The sequence below is a fragment of the Primulina eburnea genome, chromosome 14, assembly GCF_022965805.1.
Source record: "Primulina eburnea isolate SZY01 chromosome 14, ASM2296580v1, whole genome shotgun sequence".
NCBI classification, from domain to species: Eukaryota; Viridiplantae; Streptophyta; class Magnoliopsida; order Lamiales; family Gesneriaceae; genus Primulina; species Primulina eburnea.
Window position 1 is genome coordinate 12077104 of NC_133114.1, and position 15714 is coordinate 12092817.

Genomic DNA, 15714 nt, shown 5'->3' on the forward strand with positions numbered 1-15714 from the left:
TTGCCTTTGGCTGAGTTCACTTATAATAATAGCTACCAGGCGACGATTGGCATGGCACCGTATGAGGCACTTTATGGCAGGAAGTGCAGGTCTCCCTTGTATTGGGACGAGGTTGGTGAGAGGAAGATGTTGGGACCAGAGTTGGTCCAGCAGACTGCTGATGTTGTTGCTGTTATCAGAGAAAGGATGAAGACTGCCCAGTCCAGACAGAAGAGCTATGCAGATGTTCGTCGCAGACCTTTGCAGTTCGAGATTGGCGACCACGTGTTTCTGAAGATAGCACCTCTCAAGGGTGTGATGAGATTTGGTAAGAAGGGCAAGTTGAGTCCTAGATTTATTGGTCCATTCGAGATTTTGGACAGAGTTGGTGACAGAGCCTACAGATTAGCCCTACCTCCAGATCTTGACAGAGTTCATAATGTGTTTCACGTCTCGATGCTCAGGAAGTATGTTACAGATCCTTCCCATGTTCTTCGCCATGAGCCATTGGACTTGACGCCGAGTCTGACTTACCATGAGATTCCGATTCAGATTCTGGATCGCACAGTTAGAGTTCTGAGGAACAAAGAGATCGGCATTGTCAAAGTTCTTTGGAGGAACCATTTGTTAGAGGAGGCTACGTGGGAACCAGAGGATGAGATGAGAGAGAAGTATCCTGAGTTGTTCGTGCCGTGACGTCAATTTCGCGGACGAAATTCCCTTAAGGGGGGGAGATTGTAATAGCCGAGCCCGGTGTACGGTACGATTTAAGTTTCGTTTGTTATTTGGGATATTTGATTAGATGTTCAGAGTTGTATTTTTGGGCTATAGTATTGTTAGTTTTATTGTCTTGAGGTATTAGATGATGTTGGTTGTTCGTTTCAGCGTTTCGGTTTGATTTTTGTTGCATGGGAATAGTGTTTTGCCGTGAGCACACCGCACCCGCGGCGTTGTAGTGACCGCCCCCGCGGTGGAGACCGCACCCGCGCTGTTTGCAGTGCCGCACTCGCGCTGTTCGAGTTCCAGATTTTTTTGAGATGCCGTAGCCATTGCGCACCCGCGGTCCTTGTGTTGGCGCACCCGCGGTGAAGGTATGGGCGAGATATTTAGTCGATTTTGGAGTGGTTGGCCATCACTTTTCCTTTTTCTTTCCTTCTCATTTTCGCATTTCTCTCCATTGCAAGGGTTTTTGGTCATTTCTTTCACTTCCTATCTTCGATTCAAGCGTTTGTTTGGAATTTCGACTTGAGATCGACGTTCTCCTTGGTGCTAGGAAGCTTGGGTAAGCTTTTGGTGCGATTCTGTTAAGGTTGTAAATTAAGAGTTGTTTAGGTTGGTTGTTTATGTGGATTTATGGATTATTTAGCTTGTAATCTTGGATATTTAGTTGATATTGGTGTTATTTGTGGATTATTTGTTGTAGGTGGTGATCAAGAGCTAAGTTGAGGTGTTTGTTGTGGTTTGTAAGTGGAAATTCATTCCTTTTGCTCACATGATTTTATATGTATGTGTTTCAAAGAGTTTATTGTGTTATTCCCTTTCATTTGATCCATAGTATGTATTGTTATATGTATTGGAGGCATTGTATGTCTCATTATTGATTAAAGGGAATACAAAGAGATATATAGAGTTCAAAGTGATTGTTAAAACCAGAGAAGAATTTAAATGTTTTCGGATTGATAAATACATAGTCAGAGATTGCATGCAATATTAGATGATCATCGCCCAGAGGCTTATATCCCTCAGAGTTATCGGTATTTATATCGATTTGGGATACGAGCAACCCCAGAGCAGAGATACTATTGATATCAATCCCCAGAGCAAAAGAGAAATACCATCATATTTTATGCTATTGCTATATTATTGATATTCAGAGTTTACAGTTCAGAGTTGATGGTATTTATGATTTCAAAGAGATGTTTTACAGAGTTATTGTTCATTGTTATATAAGAGTTCCACTTGCTGAGATTTATTCTCATTTCAGTTATTTTCATGTGATGCAGATCAGAGTGGTGCCTCGGGACGTTGACTGTAGATCGGGGGTCATATGCATACACCGTTGGAAGGAGGATTTTGGCATGATCATAGGAATGATATTTTGTTTTTGTTATGTCATTTAAATGATCATGTATTTATTTTGTAAAGATATTGATGATATGTATTTTGAAACTCCTTCCGTATATTTTAAAGAGAAAATTTTATTTCCGCTGCGTATTTATTTTAAAAGAGGTCAGGGTGTCACAGAAATCCTCTTCCTAGATTATACAACTCTCTCAACAGAGAAGTTCAGCAGATAAGCTTAAACACTGTCAATTTTTCACGAAACCCGCGGTTAATAATTCACAAAATACTTACAATAATTCGAAGGAACAAAAATTATTATGGACAAAAAAATCAAAAAGCAATTTTGTTTATTCGGATACCTGCATCCATTTTGCGGTGTGAGATTGATAACCTCCCTGTCAAATATAATTTGGTGTTTGAAATCCAAAATAATTGAAATTGCCGAAACCCAAATTCTGAAATCTGTATTTGGATACGTTAATCCATGAATAATTCTACACAGAACACGATGAATATTGAATGTGTGTGAAAAATATTGAAAAAACAAAACAGAAAGATGAACATCGTGAGAACATGGTGTTGTGAAATAATTTCTTACACGACAATTTGTGTGGGTTAATACTCGAAAGAAATTGAAACTGGTTGCGGCTATTGGGTGTAGCTGGTTGTTTGTGGAAGTCGTTGGCATAATCTGTGCGGCTTTAAGTAGTGTGGAATCTGAATAGGAAGCAACAAGCCATGAGAGATTTGCGGGTGTGCTGTTTCAGAGAATCCAATATCTGGATTTTATGTTTTCAAATAAACGATACGTTTGATTTGAGAGAATTTGTTTTCTGTTTTAAGAGGAACCGATGTATCCGTCGGATTTGAGAGGAGAAGAGAGGAACATGGGGGAGAAATTAAAAGAGAGGAACATGGGGGAGAACTTAAAGAAGATGGAGGGGTAATTTTTGAAAAATACAAAACAGACCAAGACACCATACGGTTTTTATAATGGGCTTAACTTTAATAAATAGTAAAAGATGATTAAATGTAGAACCCGTAAATCAGTCTACGTATAAGCCATGCATAATTCTAGTATTTTAAATTAAATTGATTTTTATTGCATGAGTATTTAAATGATTTTTCCTTAAGTTAATTATTTCATGCAGCAGTTTGATTTTTATCATTTCAGTTAATTCAGTGAGGCCGGACTGGAGATTAGAGTTTTGAGATCGAATTTAAGATTCAAGAAACATTTCCAGAATTTATTTTAGCTAGCAAGTAAGTTTATTTAAGTTAGATAGGAGGTTTGAGGATTTAATTTAATTACTTGAGGTGAATAGGAAATAAATTCATTTAAGTTCCTTAATTAGGGGGTTAGTTCACTAAATTAATTAAAGGAATAGTGGGGCTTTAAGGGTTATTAATTTACTAGATAATCAACATTTCCCCTCCTTTATTTGTGAATTTTCAGCCCTTAGCATCTAGACTATTCCTTGCCAATTCATCACCCCTTTTGACCCATTCTTGGTTGAGTTAGCATAATAATCTTTTTAATCCTTGATCCACCTTAATTAAGTAATTGTTGAGCATTATCCTAGTCTAGATATCTTAAGGAATTCGGCCACCTCACCCCTAAGCACTCCAATAAGAAATCATTTGATAGCAACAAGAATTCAAATTTCAAATAGAAGTAGACTTAGTCTTGCATCTCCCCTTATATTGCACCCAATACCCTCACTCTCCTAACCACCACTCTCCTCATAATCCACCGAAAGTTTGAGAGCATTCAGAGGAAAAATCAGTGCAAAAACCGTGGGGTTCATAGCTAGAAACAAGAAGGAATATCGGTAGCAAACAAGGTAGCTAGATCGCACCACTCCTCCGTGCCGCGTCGTCGTCGTTTCGTTCGTTTTCTTTCAAAACGAAACCAGGCATGCATATATTATTCCTTGACTCTTCAATCAAGTCATACTATCATATTTTTTTTATGTTTCATGATCATCCCTTCATGTAAAAACCGAAATACATTAGCATTTTCAGAAAAAAAAAACATCACATGCAGATTTTTCGAATTCTTTGGCAGCTTCACGGTTTTCGCTTGTTGTGATGTTTCAGGTGGATGGTTCGATTCCAGGCTCCCAAGGCGACATCTAGACATGTAATAGGATGCATTAGGACCCCATTTGTCCATTGGTTTAACTTCATACTTGCTGGAAATCAAGAAAATGACAGCAACTCCTCATTTGGTCCATTTGTGATTTTCAAAAATGCAGTTTTGCTGTCATGAAGGAAATGATTCTGATCATGGCTGCACAAGGCCTATAGCCTTGGTTAGATCACTTCCCTAGCATGTACAAGACGTGACTAAGTCGTCCTTTTGGTGGCTTGGTCCATGGTTAGTTGGATTTTACATAAAACTCAAGAACAGCCCCCCCCCCCCCCCCCCCCACTTTCGCCCCTCTCATTTTACAGCATGTATGGTTCGGTTTTGGTGGTTTGGTGTGGATCTTGGTTGGCATATGGCCCTTAGCCACGGTTCATACCATACCCCAAGATGTTAGATTGTGCCATGGTCAATCAAATGGCCACTGGAACGAGACGAGACAGCAAGCAAAGCACAACACCACACACGCATGCAAGGTGTTCTCGGTTGGAGTTTTTTCTTGTGTTTGCCGAATGGTGCGAATTGTGGCTGGTCTAGGGACCCATAGCCATGGTTCAAATCATTCATTAGTATGTTGGTAAGAGGTTCTGGTCGGTGTTTCAAGCCCCAATTGCCATTAGCCTCGCAAACGACACAAGCAACCCAAGCGCAGCTGCTGGAATTTCTGGATAGCAGCTTGCTGCGTCGGTTCGGTGGCTCGTTCAAGTTATCGGTTGGCTTTTAGCCTATGGCCTTGGACTGGACAGTGACTCATTGAGTTGGGAAGGTCATGTTTTTGACCGTTTGTCGTTCGGATAATTTTTGAGGTCGTACGAGAATTTACGGTGCGATGTGCCAAATTGACTCTCGAAAGAGCGTTTCGTGTTTTGGCCTCCATTCACCGAGATTCGGCCCTCACCATTTTAGGAGCATTATTTTATCATTTTAGGCGTATTTTAATCATGATGGTTCAGTGTTGGTTCGGGTTGGTTCGGAGTCATGATTAAATACGAAGTCGGTAGGCGTAATTGTCACAGTTTTGAAGGTTATTGCATAGTTTCGTCAAGTAAATCTATTGCATACTTTTCATGACATATTTAGGTTGCAGCGAGCCAGGGAGCAATCCAATCCAATCAGTAAATGGGTACAGTATATTTAATTCAGTTATTTACATTATATTACGTGCATAAAATACAAATTTTGAGATTTATGCGATATTGCTTGTGGTCACCAGTTACCGGTTAGTTCAGTTGTTTCACCCAGTAATGTGGTAGTAGTCTGATCAGACGTAAATCCGATCCCCGGTATCGGTCCGGTCACCAGTTACCGATTAGTTCAGTTGTTTCACCCAGTACTGTGGCAGTAGTCTGATCAGACGTAAATCCGATCCCCAGTATCGGTCCTGGTTCCCAGTAACGATCAGCTCAGTTCAGGGACCACTTGCGTAGACAAAAATCTCACCAGAAAATTATTACAAGCTATTTTAGTACAGGGCTCTAAGGAGCAAACAGTTTCACTATGTGTGAAGGCCCGAAAATCCTTGCTAGAAAATTTGCTGAAAATTTAAAATTTTTCGTTTAAAATAAATGGAGTGCCTCATTCATACCAAAAACCGATAAAATGTTTAACGTTCAAAATAGCAGCGGAAGAAATTATTACTTGCCAAAATAACAAGTTAAAGTATTCAACAATTAATAAAATATTTGAGCATCAAAAATAAATGGCAAGTGCTGAACTGAGGTCCTCGGGTGCCACTACTGCCGACCCAAGCTGGCTCACTGGTCCCCGCCCTCGGCCCCATGCTCATCAGTACCTACAACAATCAAGTCTAGTGAGTCTAAAGACTCAACATGCATATATCGTAGATAACGAGTAAATACAATAATAAAATTTGCATGAAAGTAAAATCTCATGTCATGAGGCATACTGAAAATAACTTGTACTGAGCAATTATAATACGTGCATAGCTTAACTGAAAATCATAGTAAAAATGTTTGCTCCTTGGAGCCCTGTACTGAAATAATATTAAATAATTTTATGTTGAGATTATGGTCTACGCAAGTGGCCTCTGCACTGAACTGAACTGTCTGATCACTGGCGACCGGGTGGTACCAAACTGAATTGAACTGTCCGATCACTGGCGACCGGGTGGTACCAAACTGAACTAAACTGTCCGATCACTGGCGACCGGGTGGTACCAAACTGAACTGACCGGTAACTGGCTACCTGTAAAATAATGCTCCCATGATAGTGAATTGACCACAAGCAATATCGCATAAATCTCAAAAAAAATAAGTATTTTCTATTTTTATGCACGTAATATAATTGAATGACTGAATTAAATATCCTGTACTCATTTTACTGAATGGATTGGATCTCTCCCAGGCTCGCTGCAACCCAAATACGCCATGAAAAATATGCAATAGCTTTTACATGACCAAATTATGCAACTAAGTTCGAAAATGCGACAATTACGTCTAACGACTTCGTATTTAATCATGACTCCGAACCAACCCGAACCAACACTGAACCATCATATAGTCATGATTAAAATACGCTAAAAATGATGAATTAATGCTACTAAAATAGTGAGGGTCGAAATCTAGGTGAATGGAGGCCAAAACAAGAAACGCTCTTTCGAGAGTCAATTTGGCACATCGCACCGTAAATTCTCGTACGACCTCAAAAATGATCCGAATGACAAACGGTCAAAAACATGACCTTCCCAACTCAATGGTGCACTGTACAGTCCAAGGCCATAGGCTAAAATCCAACCGAGAACTCGAACGAGCCACCGAACCGACGCAGCAAATGTGCTGTACAGAATTTCCAGCAGCTGCGCTTGGGTTGCTTGTGTCGTTTGCGAGGCTAATGGCCATTGGGGCTTGAACCACCGACCAAAACCTCTTACCAACATCCCAAGGAATGATTTGAACCATGGCTATGGGCTTTAGACCAGCCACAATTCGAAATATTCTAGCAACAATCGAAAAGATTCGTCCGAGATCACCTTTGCGTGCGTGAGGGGTGTTTGCTTCGCTTGTCGTCTCGACTCGTTCCAGTGGCCATTTGATTGACCATGGCACGACCTAGACTTCATGGGGCATGGTGTGAACCGTGGCTAAGGGATTTAGGCCAACGAAGATCCACACCATTCCACCATACTCGAACCAACACATGCTGTCAAAATCAAAGGGGGCCGAGAAGGGGAGGGGCTGTTCTAGCGTTTGATTTAAAAACCGATGCACCATGGACAAAGCCACCAAAAGGGCGACTTAGTCACGTCTTACAAATGCTAGGGAAGTGATCTCACCATGGCTATAGGCACCTGGGGCAGCCATGATCCGATCCATTCCCTCATGAAAGCAAACTGAATTTTTCGAACACACTTGGGCAGAAATGGGGGTTGCTGTCAATTTTCTTTTCCAGCGGGTGAGGGGCTTGAATGAATGGACCATTATGATCATAACATGTCCTAGTACATGTCTAGATGCAGCATTGGTAGCCTTGAGTCGAACCATCCACCTGAAACCACAAAACAAGAGGGAGCCGTGAACTGCACAAGAAAACCGAAATCTGCATGTGATGTTTTCTGAAAATTCTTTGATGTATTTCGGTTCATACATGAAATGATGATCATAAAACATAAAAATAATGATAGTATGACTTGATTGAAGAGTCAAGGAATAATATATGCATGACTGGTTTCGTTTTGAAAGAAAACGAAAGAACGAGACGATATGGCGCGGAGGAGGTGGAGCGCTTTCTTTTCTACCTTTCTTCTTACTCGATTTTATTTCTCTCCTATCACCCCTCTAAATTCTCACGATTATGACACTGAAAATGGCTCTTGTTTTCGGTGATGGAGAGGAGAAATAGTGGTTAGGGGGGTGAGGGAGATGGGTGCACAATATATGGAGCAAATCAAGACCAAGTCCACTTCTTTTTTGAATTTTGAATATTTGTTGCTATCAAATGATTTTGTTGGAGGGATTATACAAGGGTATGACCGATTTCTTCTTGTTTTCTAGACTAGGATATGTCCATTAATTAATTAATTAAGGTGGACTAATAATAAAATAAAGATTAGCATGTTAACTCCAAAAAGAATGGGTCAAAAGAGTGATGAGTTGGCAAGGAATAGTCTAGATACTAAGGGGCCGAAAATTCACAAATAAATGGAGGGGAAATGTTGATTATCTAGTAAATTAATAACCCTTAAAAGCCTCACTAATCATTTAATTAATTTAGTGAATTAATCCTTCAATTATTGGAACTCAAGTGAAATTATTTCCTACTCACCTCAAGTAACTTGAATAATTCCCTAAATCTCCTTTTGACTTAAATTAACTTACTTGCTAGCTAAATTAAATTCAAGAAATATTTTCTAGATCTTAAATTTTATTTCTAACTCCACTCCAGTCCGGCCTCACTGAATTAACTGAAAAGAATAAAAATTAAAATGCTGGCTAAAATAATTAACTTCAAAGAAAAGCATTTAAATAATCATCCAATGAAGTCAATTTAATTTAAAATACTAGAATTATGCATGGCTTATACGTAGACTGATATACGGGTTCTACACTATGATTTTCAGTTCAGCTATGCACGTATTATAATTAATCTTGACACGATACTTTTCATTATGCCTCATGACATGATATTTTTACTCACATGCAAAACTTTATTATTATTTACTTGTTATTTACGATATATGCATGTTGAGCCTTTAGACTCACTAGACTTGATTGTTGTAGGTACTGATGATGTCGGGATCGAGGACGGGGACCAGTGAGCTAGCTTGGGTCGGCAGTAGTGCCACCCGAGGACCTCAGTTTTAGCACTCGCCATTTTTTTTATGCTCAAACATTTTATCAGTTGTTGAACATTTTAACTTGTTATTTTTGGCAAGTATTAATTTCTTCTGCTGCTATTTTGAACGTTAAACATTTTATCAGTTTTTGGTATGAATGAGGTACTCCATTTATTTTAAAAGAAAATTTTAAATTTCCCGTAAATTTTCAAAGTAAGGATTTTTAGGCCTTTATATTAATGGCACAAATAGATTGTCTTATTTGAAATAACAAAATCATGATTTCAAAATTTTCATATTTCAATTTGATAGTAATCATTAAGAATTTAAATTGCCTTACATCTAAATAAGCGGAATGCATATTTCATGAAAACAGGAGTATCTTTTTTTCAGAAAATTATATTGTAAACACATGACAGGCACTTAGAAAGTATAGATAAGAAAAATTACAACACAAATCAGATTGTTAAGTAATCCTGGGGAGTCCATGCAAGAAACAATATAAAAAAAGAAATAAAAATTCCAAATTCTAAATTCACATCGTGACAGAGACAGTGATTACATGTGTTAAGAATAACAAAGTTGTCCGCTTCAGTATACGGAAATGAAATTTCAACTTTCTGTTGAAATAATGACAACCCCAGGGTTCAGTAGATGAAGTTTCCTACAACTAACATGAAAAACTTAACAAAAGAGAAACTTAAAAAAAAAATCAGCAAGAACACCAAACAGCACAAACACATTTCATATTCACCACAACATATTAACTTTTGAATTTTGTAAAGAAAACAATTATGCGATTTTTTGTTTTTATAAGTAAGGAATAAAATCAGACAACATACCTCATACAATCTAGGAATTGACTGATCCAAGAGCGTAAACAACCGCCAAGCATCATATACCTAAACTAATATTCCAATACATGTAATCCTCTTCCCAGATTATACAACTCTCTCAACAGAGAAGTTCAGCAGATAAGCTTAAACACTGTCAATTTTTCACGAAACCCGCGGTTAATAATTCACAAAATACTTACAATAATTCGAAGGAACAAAAATTATTATGGATAAAAAAATCAAAAATCAATTTTGTTTATTCGGATACCTGCATCCATTTTGCGGTGTGAGATTGATAACCTCCCTGTCAAATATAATTTGGTGTTTGAAATCCAAAATAATTGAAATTGCCGAAACCTAGATTCTGAAATCTGTATTTGGATACGTTAATCCATGAATAAATCTACACAGAACACGATAAATATTGAATGTGTGTGAAAAATATTGAAAAAAAAAAACAGAAAGATGAACATCGTGAGAACATGGCGTTGTGAAATTATTTCTTACACGACAATTTGTGTGGATTAATACTCGAAAGAAATTAAACTGGTTGCGGCTATTGGGTGTAGTTGGTTGTTTGTGGAAGTCGTTAGCATAATCTGTGCGGCTTTAAGTAGTGTGGAATCTGAAGAGAAGCAACAACCATGAGAGATTTGCGGGTGTGCTGTTTCAGAAAATCCAATATTTGGATTTTATGTTTTCAAATAAACGATACGTTTGATTTGAGAGAATTTGTTTTCTGTTTTAAGAGGAACCGATGTATCGGTCGGATTTGAGAGGAGAAGAGAGGAACGTGGGGGAGAAATTAAAGGAGAGGAACGTGGGGGAGAAAGTAAAAGGAGATGGAGGGGTAATTTTGGAAAAATACAAAGCAGACCAAGACACCATACGGTTTTTATAATGGGCTTAACTTTAATAAATAGTAAAAGATATCTAGCCTTATTAATATTTTTTCTACATTTTAGTTTATTGTCTTTTATATTTTTGTTTTGAAAACCTGTAAATAACGATAAAAATATTTATGTACCCCACTAATCTCGTTTGATATGCTTAACTTTTAAAGTTTGACCTTGGCGAAAAAAAGCAGAGTACCGGGCTTCATGCACTTCAATTCCACACTATTCATTTGTTATCATCCAAAACACTGCCCTTTGGAATCTTCTTTCTCCAATGTCTATCATCAAAAAAGACAAACAAATACAGCTTGGATTCTTGGCTCTATTGTATATATCACATCGTTCTCTATAATATATATAAATTCACAGTCACTTACAGTATTAATCAACGAATGTAAAGTAAAGCAAGATGATGGTGGCGGTTGAAAGTCCACTTCCCAATAAAATATGGGTAGTTTCCTTTGGTTTGCTTTTTGCATTGAATGTCCTCATTAATGCATCAAATCTCGAGTCCAAGGAATATGAATCTGATAGAATAAATGAACTACCTGGCCAACCCCAAATCCCAATGCTATCACAATTTTCAGGGTATATCACAGTTAATGAAGAGCATGGGAGGGCCCTTTTTTATTGGTTCTTTGAGGCTCAGTCTCAACCAAATGTTAAGCCCCTTGTTCTTTGGCTCAATGGAGGTATTATTTTTACATATATATATATGTCCACATTTTGAGCACTCAAGTCTTTACTATTTTTTTGATTGATGTTTCTTGAAGGGCCTGGTTGTTCATCAATTGGATATGGAGCAGCGGCGGAGTTGGGCCCTCTCAGAGCTGGAAAAAATGGAGCTGCCCTTGAATACAATCGGTATTCTTGGAATAAAGGTTTGATTCAATGAATACATCGGGTTGATTGCTTTTTCTGTTTGTATGATTTAATTTGGAACCAAAATCATTTTGTTAAACGCAACCAAATAAGTTTTGGTCCCAAATAATATATGCGAAAGAATATAATTATATCCTTTTAACAGAAGTACCCATTTTTGTGGGAAAATAAGGCACTTGCAATGCGTGTGTCCTTTTTCCGTAATGAATTAATGTCAGAGATCAAAAGCTTCAGAAATTCACAAATTGGGGGACATCTTTTATACATAACAAAAAAACCAAAATGCTGTTATGTTAGGAGAATAATCGAAAAATGACGTTTGAATTGTAGTACTATTTAAAATATTTGAATTACAATATTATTGTTAGTTGTAGTTAAAACGATATCAGCTTGATCTAACAGCATATGTATTCTTTTGCGTTAATGTGTTTAATACAAGAGGTAGGGAGAAGTGGGATTCAATAAAATATAGCAAATTGTATGTTAAAATTCAAGAATTTGTTATACAGAATCGAATTTGCTGTTTTTGGAGTCTCCAGTCGGAGTTGGATTTTCTTACACCAACAAATCATCTGATTACACCAGAATAGATGATGGATTTGTAGGTAATAAATTAATACATTGTTCATGTCATTGAAAGTTCTTCTATTTCCTTGCTAGAATCGTGTGTCTATAGCAGTTATTTTCCATTTTTCAGCTGAAGATGCCTACAACTTTTTGGTCAATTGGTTGAGAAGATTTCCACAATTCAAGGATCACGAGTTTTTCATTACAGGGGAGAGTTATGCAGGTAATTATTTGAATTTGCTAGTGGGGCGAGAAGGAACGATCACCCCTCCATTATGTATATAAAAGATCACATTTTTTATGGAACATAACAATTTTTGGTACTGTATCATTGCCTTTTTGTATGTTTAGTCCTCTATATTGACACAGTTAAGTTTTAGTCATGTATCTTTTAATTTTAGACATTTTTCCGCAAGAATGTTGATGGCGCATTTCATAGGCCAGCGTCATACTGGCCTCACCCCGACATCACTTGATTAAATGATTAAAATTTTAAAAAAAATATTCAAATATACCGGGTTTGAAAATGAAATTTTATATTATAGAGGATTAAAAAAGGCTGAATTTTTTAAGCTTTAGTTTCACATATATTGCAAAAATTCTAGCTGTCTCTGCTCGGCGGCCGACTTTATGCAAAAAATGTGTTAACCGCTCATGTTAAACGAAGCTGAACGATCTGTATTTGTTTGTGATTTGTAGGTCATTATGTGCCTCAGCTGGCTGAACTTGTCTATGACAGGAACAAGAATAGAAACAAGTTTCCATATATCAATCTAAAGGGTTTCATAGTATGTATACCTCAATATTGATCCCCTGCCACTTCCAATTTAGAAATATAAAAATGACCAAGTTTGTATGATCACGAACTATTCGATAATTTTCAGGTGGGAAATCCTGAAACAAATGATTATTTTGATAATAAAGGGATTCTCGAGTATGCGTGGAGCCATGCTGTGATATCGGATCAAGATTACAATGAGGCTAAGCGAGTATGCAACTTCAAGAACGATGACTGGTCCCCGGAATGTAACAAGGCCATGACTGTAGTGTTTAATAGATACAAGGAGATTGACATATACAACATATATTCTCCCTCATGTATACTAAACAAGACCTCATCGGTGGCTGATTATTTCGTAAGTCGAAAAGATTTCACATTTGCTAAAGGTGTAAAAATTCCTCGAATGGGTCATTCAATTTTCCTAACTTCTATGCTGAAGTTTAAGCTTATCAGCAGTTTCTGAAACTATTAATCATGATTTGTTCTATGTAACAGGGTCAAAGTTACAGATTTGGAAGAATGAGACTCGTTCCGGGAGGTTACGACCCGTGCTTTTCTACGTACGCAGCAGAGTATTTCAATAGGAAAGACGTTCAAAAAGCGCTGCGTATTGAATACAGGGGGCTGAGTGATAGCGTAAAATGGAGCGTCTGCAAGTAGGATAAGATATTATTGGTCTTTTTTATGGGATTAAATTGTCTTGAAATGTTATGAATGATTGGTTTTATTCTTTATTTCCTATTGCAGTGATTCTTTGTTTAGAACATACAACTACACTGTGTTTTCAGTTTTGCCAATATACAGAAAACTCATAAAAGGAGGACTAAAGATTTGGATGTACAGGTATGAAGCACCTGATTTCAATCTCCTCTAGACACGAGCTCAGCTATTTGGCTCCTAAAATACATTAACTTATTTCGCCGTCGGAATCATATATCTAACACGCCCCCGCCCCCGCCCACGCCCCTATGACTGCGTGAGCATCTATATCGAATTGCGTCACAAGTTATGTCAATATTATCGTGTGTTACAGTGGAGATGCAGATGGTAGAGTGCCAGTGATAGGTACAAGATACTGCATAGAAGAACTTGGACTGCCTCTCAAGACTCCATGGACTTCTTGGTTCCACAAGCATCAAGTTAGTCAACTTCCCTCTCTAGACACACCACTAGAATGCACTTAAATGGGTTTTAAAGCATGTTAAAAATAATAATGCACTTGAATGAAAGAAAAAAACCATCTTAAAAAATAGGCTTTAAAATGACCTGAATAAGGATTTGTACTGAAGCCCATAACCTGATAAAAAGCCAAGTCTAGCCCGCCCGTATGATGTTTTTCTCCGATCTATTAAAGTTGTTTATCTTTACATTTTTGGTTCAATCCTTACCTCATTCTTGAAATGTTTCATCATATCATCCCCAAAATTGCTGAAATCACCTTCAAACATAAAAAACTCAGACTGACGTGAGACGCCTGCGCTCTTACAAGGCAAAAACCATTCTACGGAATTCGAAATGTGGAACTAGAACTTCTGTAAAATATAAACAATCACTGAAGCTTAGACACATATATTTGCAGGTGGCAGGAAGAATAGTAGAGTATGAAGGATTAACATTTGTTACCATAAGAGGAGCAGGTCATTTGGTGCCTCTCAACAAGCCAAGACAAGCACTGGCTCTCATCCATTCCTACTTGTCCGGCCAACATCTTCCCACCCGCCCATGATATTAGTTCTTCTTCTATAATGTCTTTCAAATGGCAGAATTTTATTTGTGCCACAACAATTTCACTTTGATATGTAATTTAATCTTACCATAAAGTATGACGTTGAGTGGCATTAGTCGAAATAAGCATGACGGAATTATGCCACTAATTAAAGAGTTTCAATATCCAATCTTTATGAGATAAATCATCTAACTGATCCATATAACTATATATTTCCATTGAAATATGGACGTCATCTGGATGGTTGGCACTTTTTTAAATTTAATGTAATTAATTAATATCATGGCAGTATCTAAGGGTGTCAAAAGTAGACACGACCCACCAACCCGGCAAGGTTAAACTCAAAAAAATCAGGTTTGTGTTTGGGAGTTTCGAGTTCGAGTCAGATCGGGTTGGACCCGATAGCTGACCCGAAAAAATTGATCGGTTTGGGTTGGGTTCGGGATGACCCGAGTTGACCTGAAAATTTTAATTTTTTTAAAAAAAATATAATTAAAAATATTACCTACATTTTTATATATTATATGTCTAAAAAAATATTTATTTTATATTTATATCATAAATTTTCATAATTTAATATTTATTTTGAATATTTTTTATTTTTTAAACAATTGTTTATTTGATTTAGTAAATATACTTTATTTTTCTATAATTAAAATTTTAAAATTATATCATATATATGATGGATATTTTGTTATTATGTGTTTAAATTAAATATATTTTAATTTATTTTTTAAAAAAAATTAAAAAATATTAAATCGGGTTAATCGGATTGATCGGGTTGATTCTGGTTCAGGTTTGGGGTGGCAGTTTTCGGGTTGGCTCGGGTCCGAATTGGGTTTGGGTTGAGCAATTTTTGAATAGCACTATTGCTTCATCCGACTCACCCAAATTGACATCCTTAGCAATCTCATTTTAACATGACTTGAAAAAATAACTAAAATTATTTTTTTAAAAAATAAAATAATTAATTAAAATTAAAATTTTACAACATTAATTATCAAAATTGTAACACGTAGTTTTTTAATTTAAATATATATTA

At 37.0% G+C, this 15714-nt stretch overlaps 1 protein-coding gene and 1 long non-coding RNA gene across 2 annotated transcripts; both read left to right on the forward strand.

Annotated features, from left to right (window-relative positions):
* Positions 1–1210: 1210 nt before the first annotated feature.
* LOC140813302 (uncharacterized) lies at positions 1211–2056 on the forward strand. The gene is made up of 3 exons (XR_012113878.1): positions 1211–1261; positions 1403–1442; positions 1983–2056. It is a non-coding gene; the product is annotated as an uncharacterized lncRNA (long non-coding RNA).
* A 9037-nt stretch (positions 2057–11093) lies between these two features.
* Positions 11094–14850, forward strand: LOC140812963 (serine carboxypeptidase-like 26). The gene is made up of 10 exons (XM_073171352.1): positions 11094–11408; positions 11490–11597; positions 12108–12203; positions 12296–12388; positions 12865–12953; positions 13050–13301; positions 13442–13602; positions 13694–13789; positions 13980–14085; positions 14526–14850. Exons 1-10 carry the CDS (start codon positions 11126–11128, stop codon positions 14670–14672), a joined length of 1431 nt encoding a protein of 476 aa, XP_073027453.1. The 5' UTR covers positions 11094–11125; the 3' UTR covers positions 14673–14850.
* Positions 14851–15714: the final 864 nt, after the last annotated feature.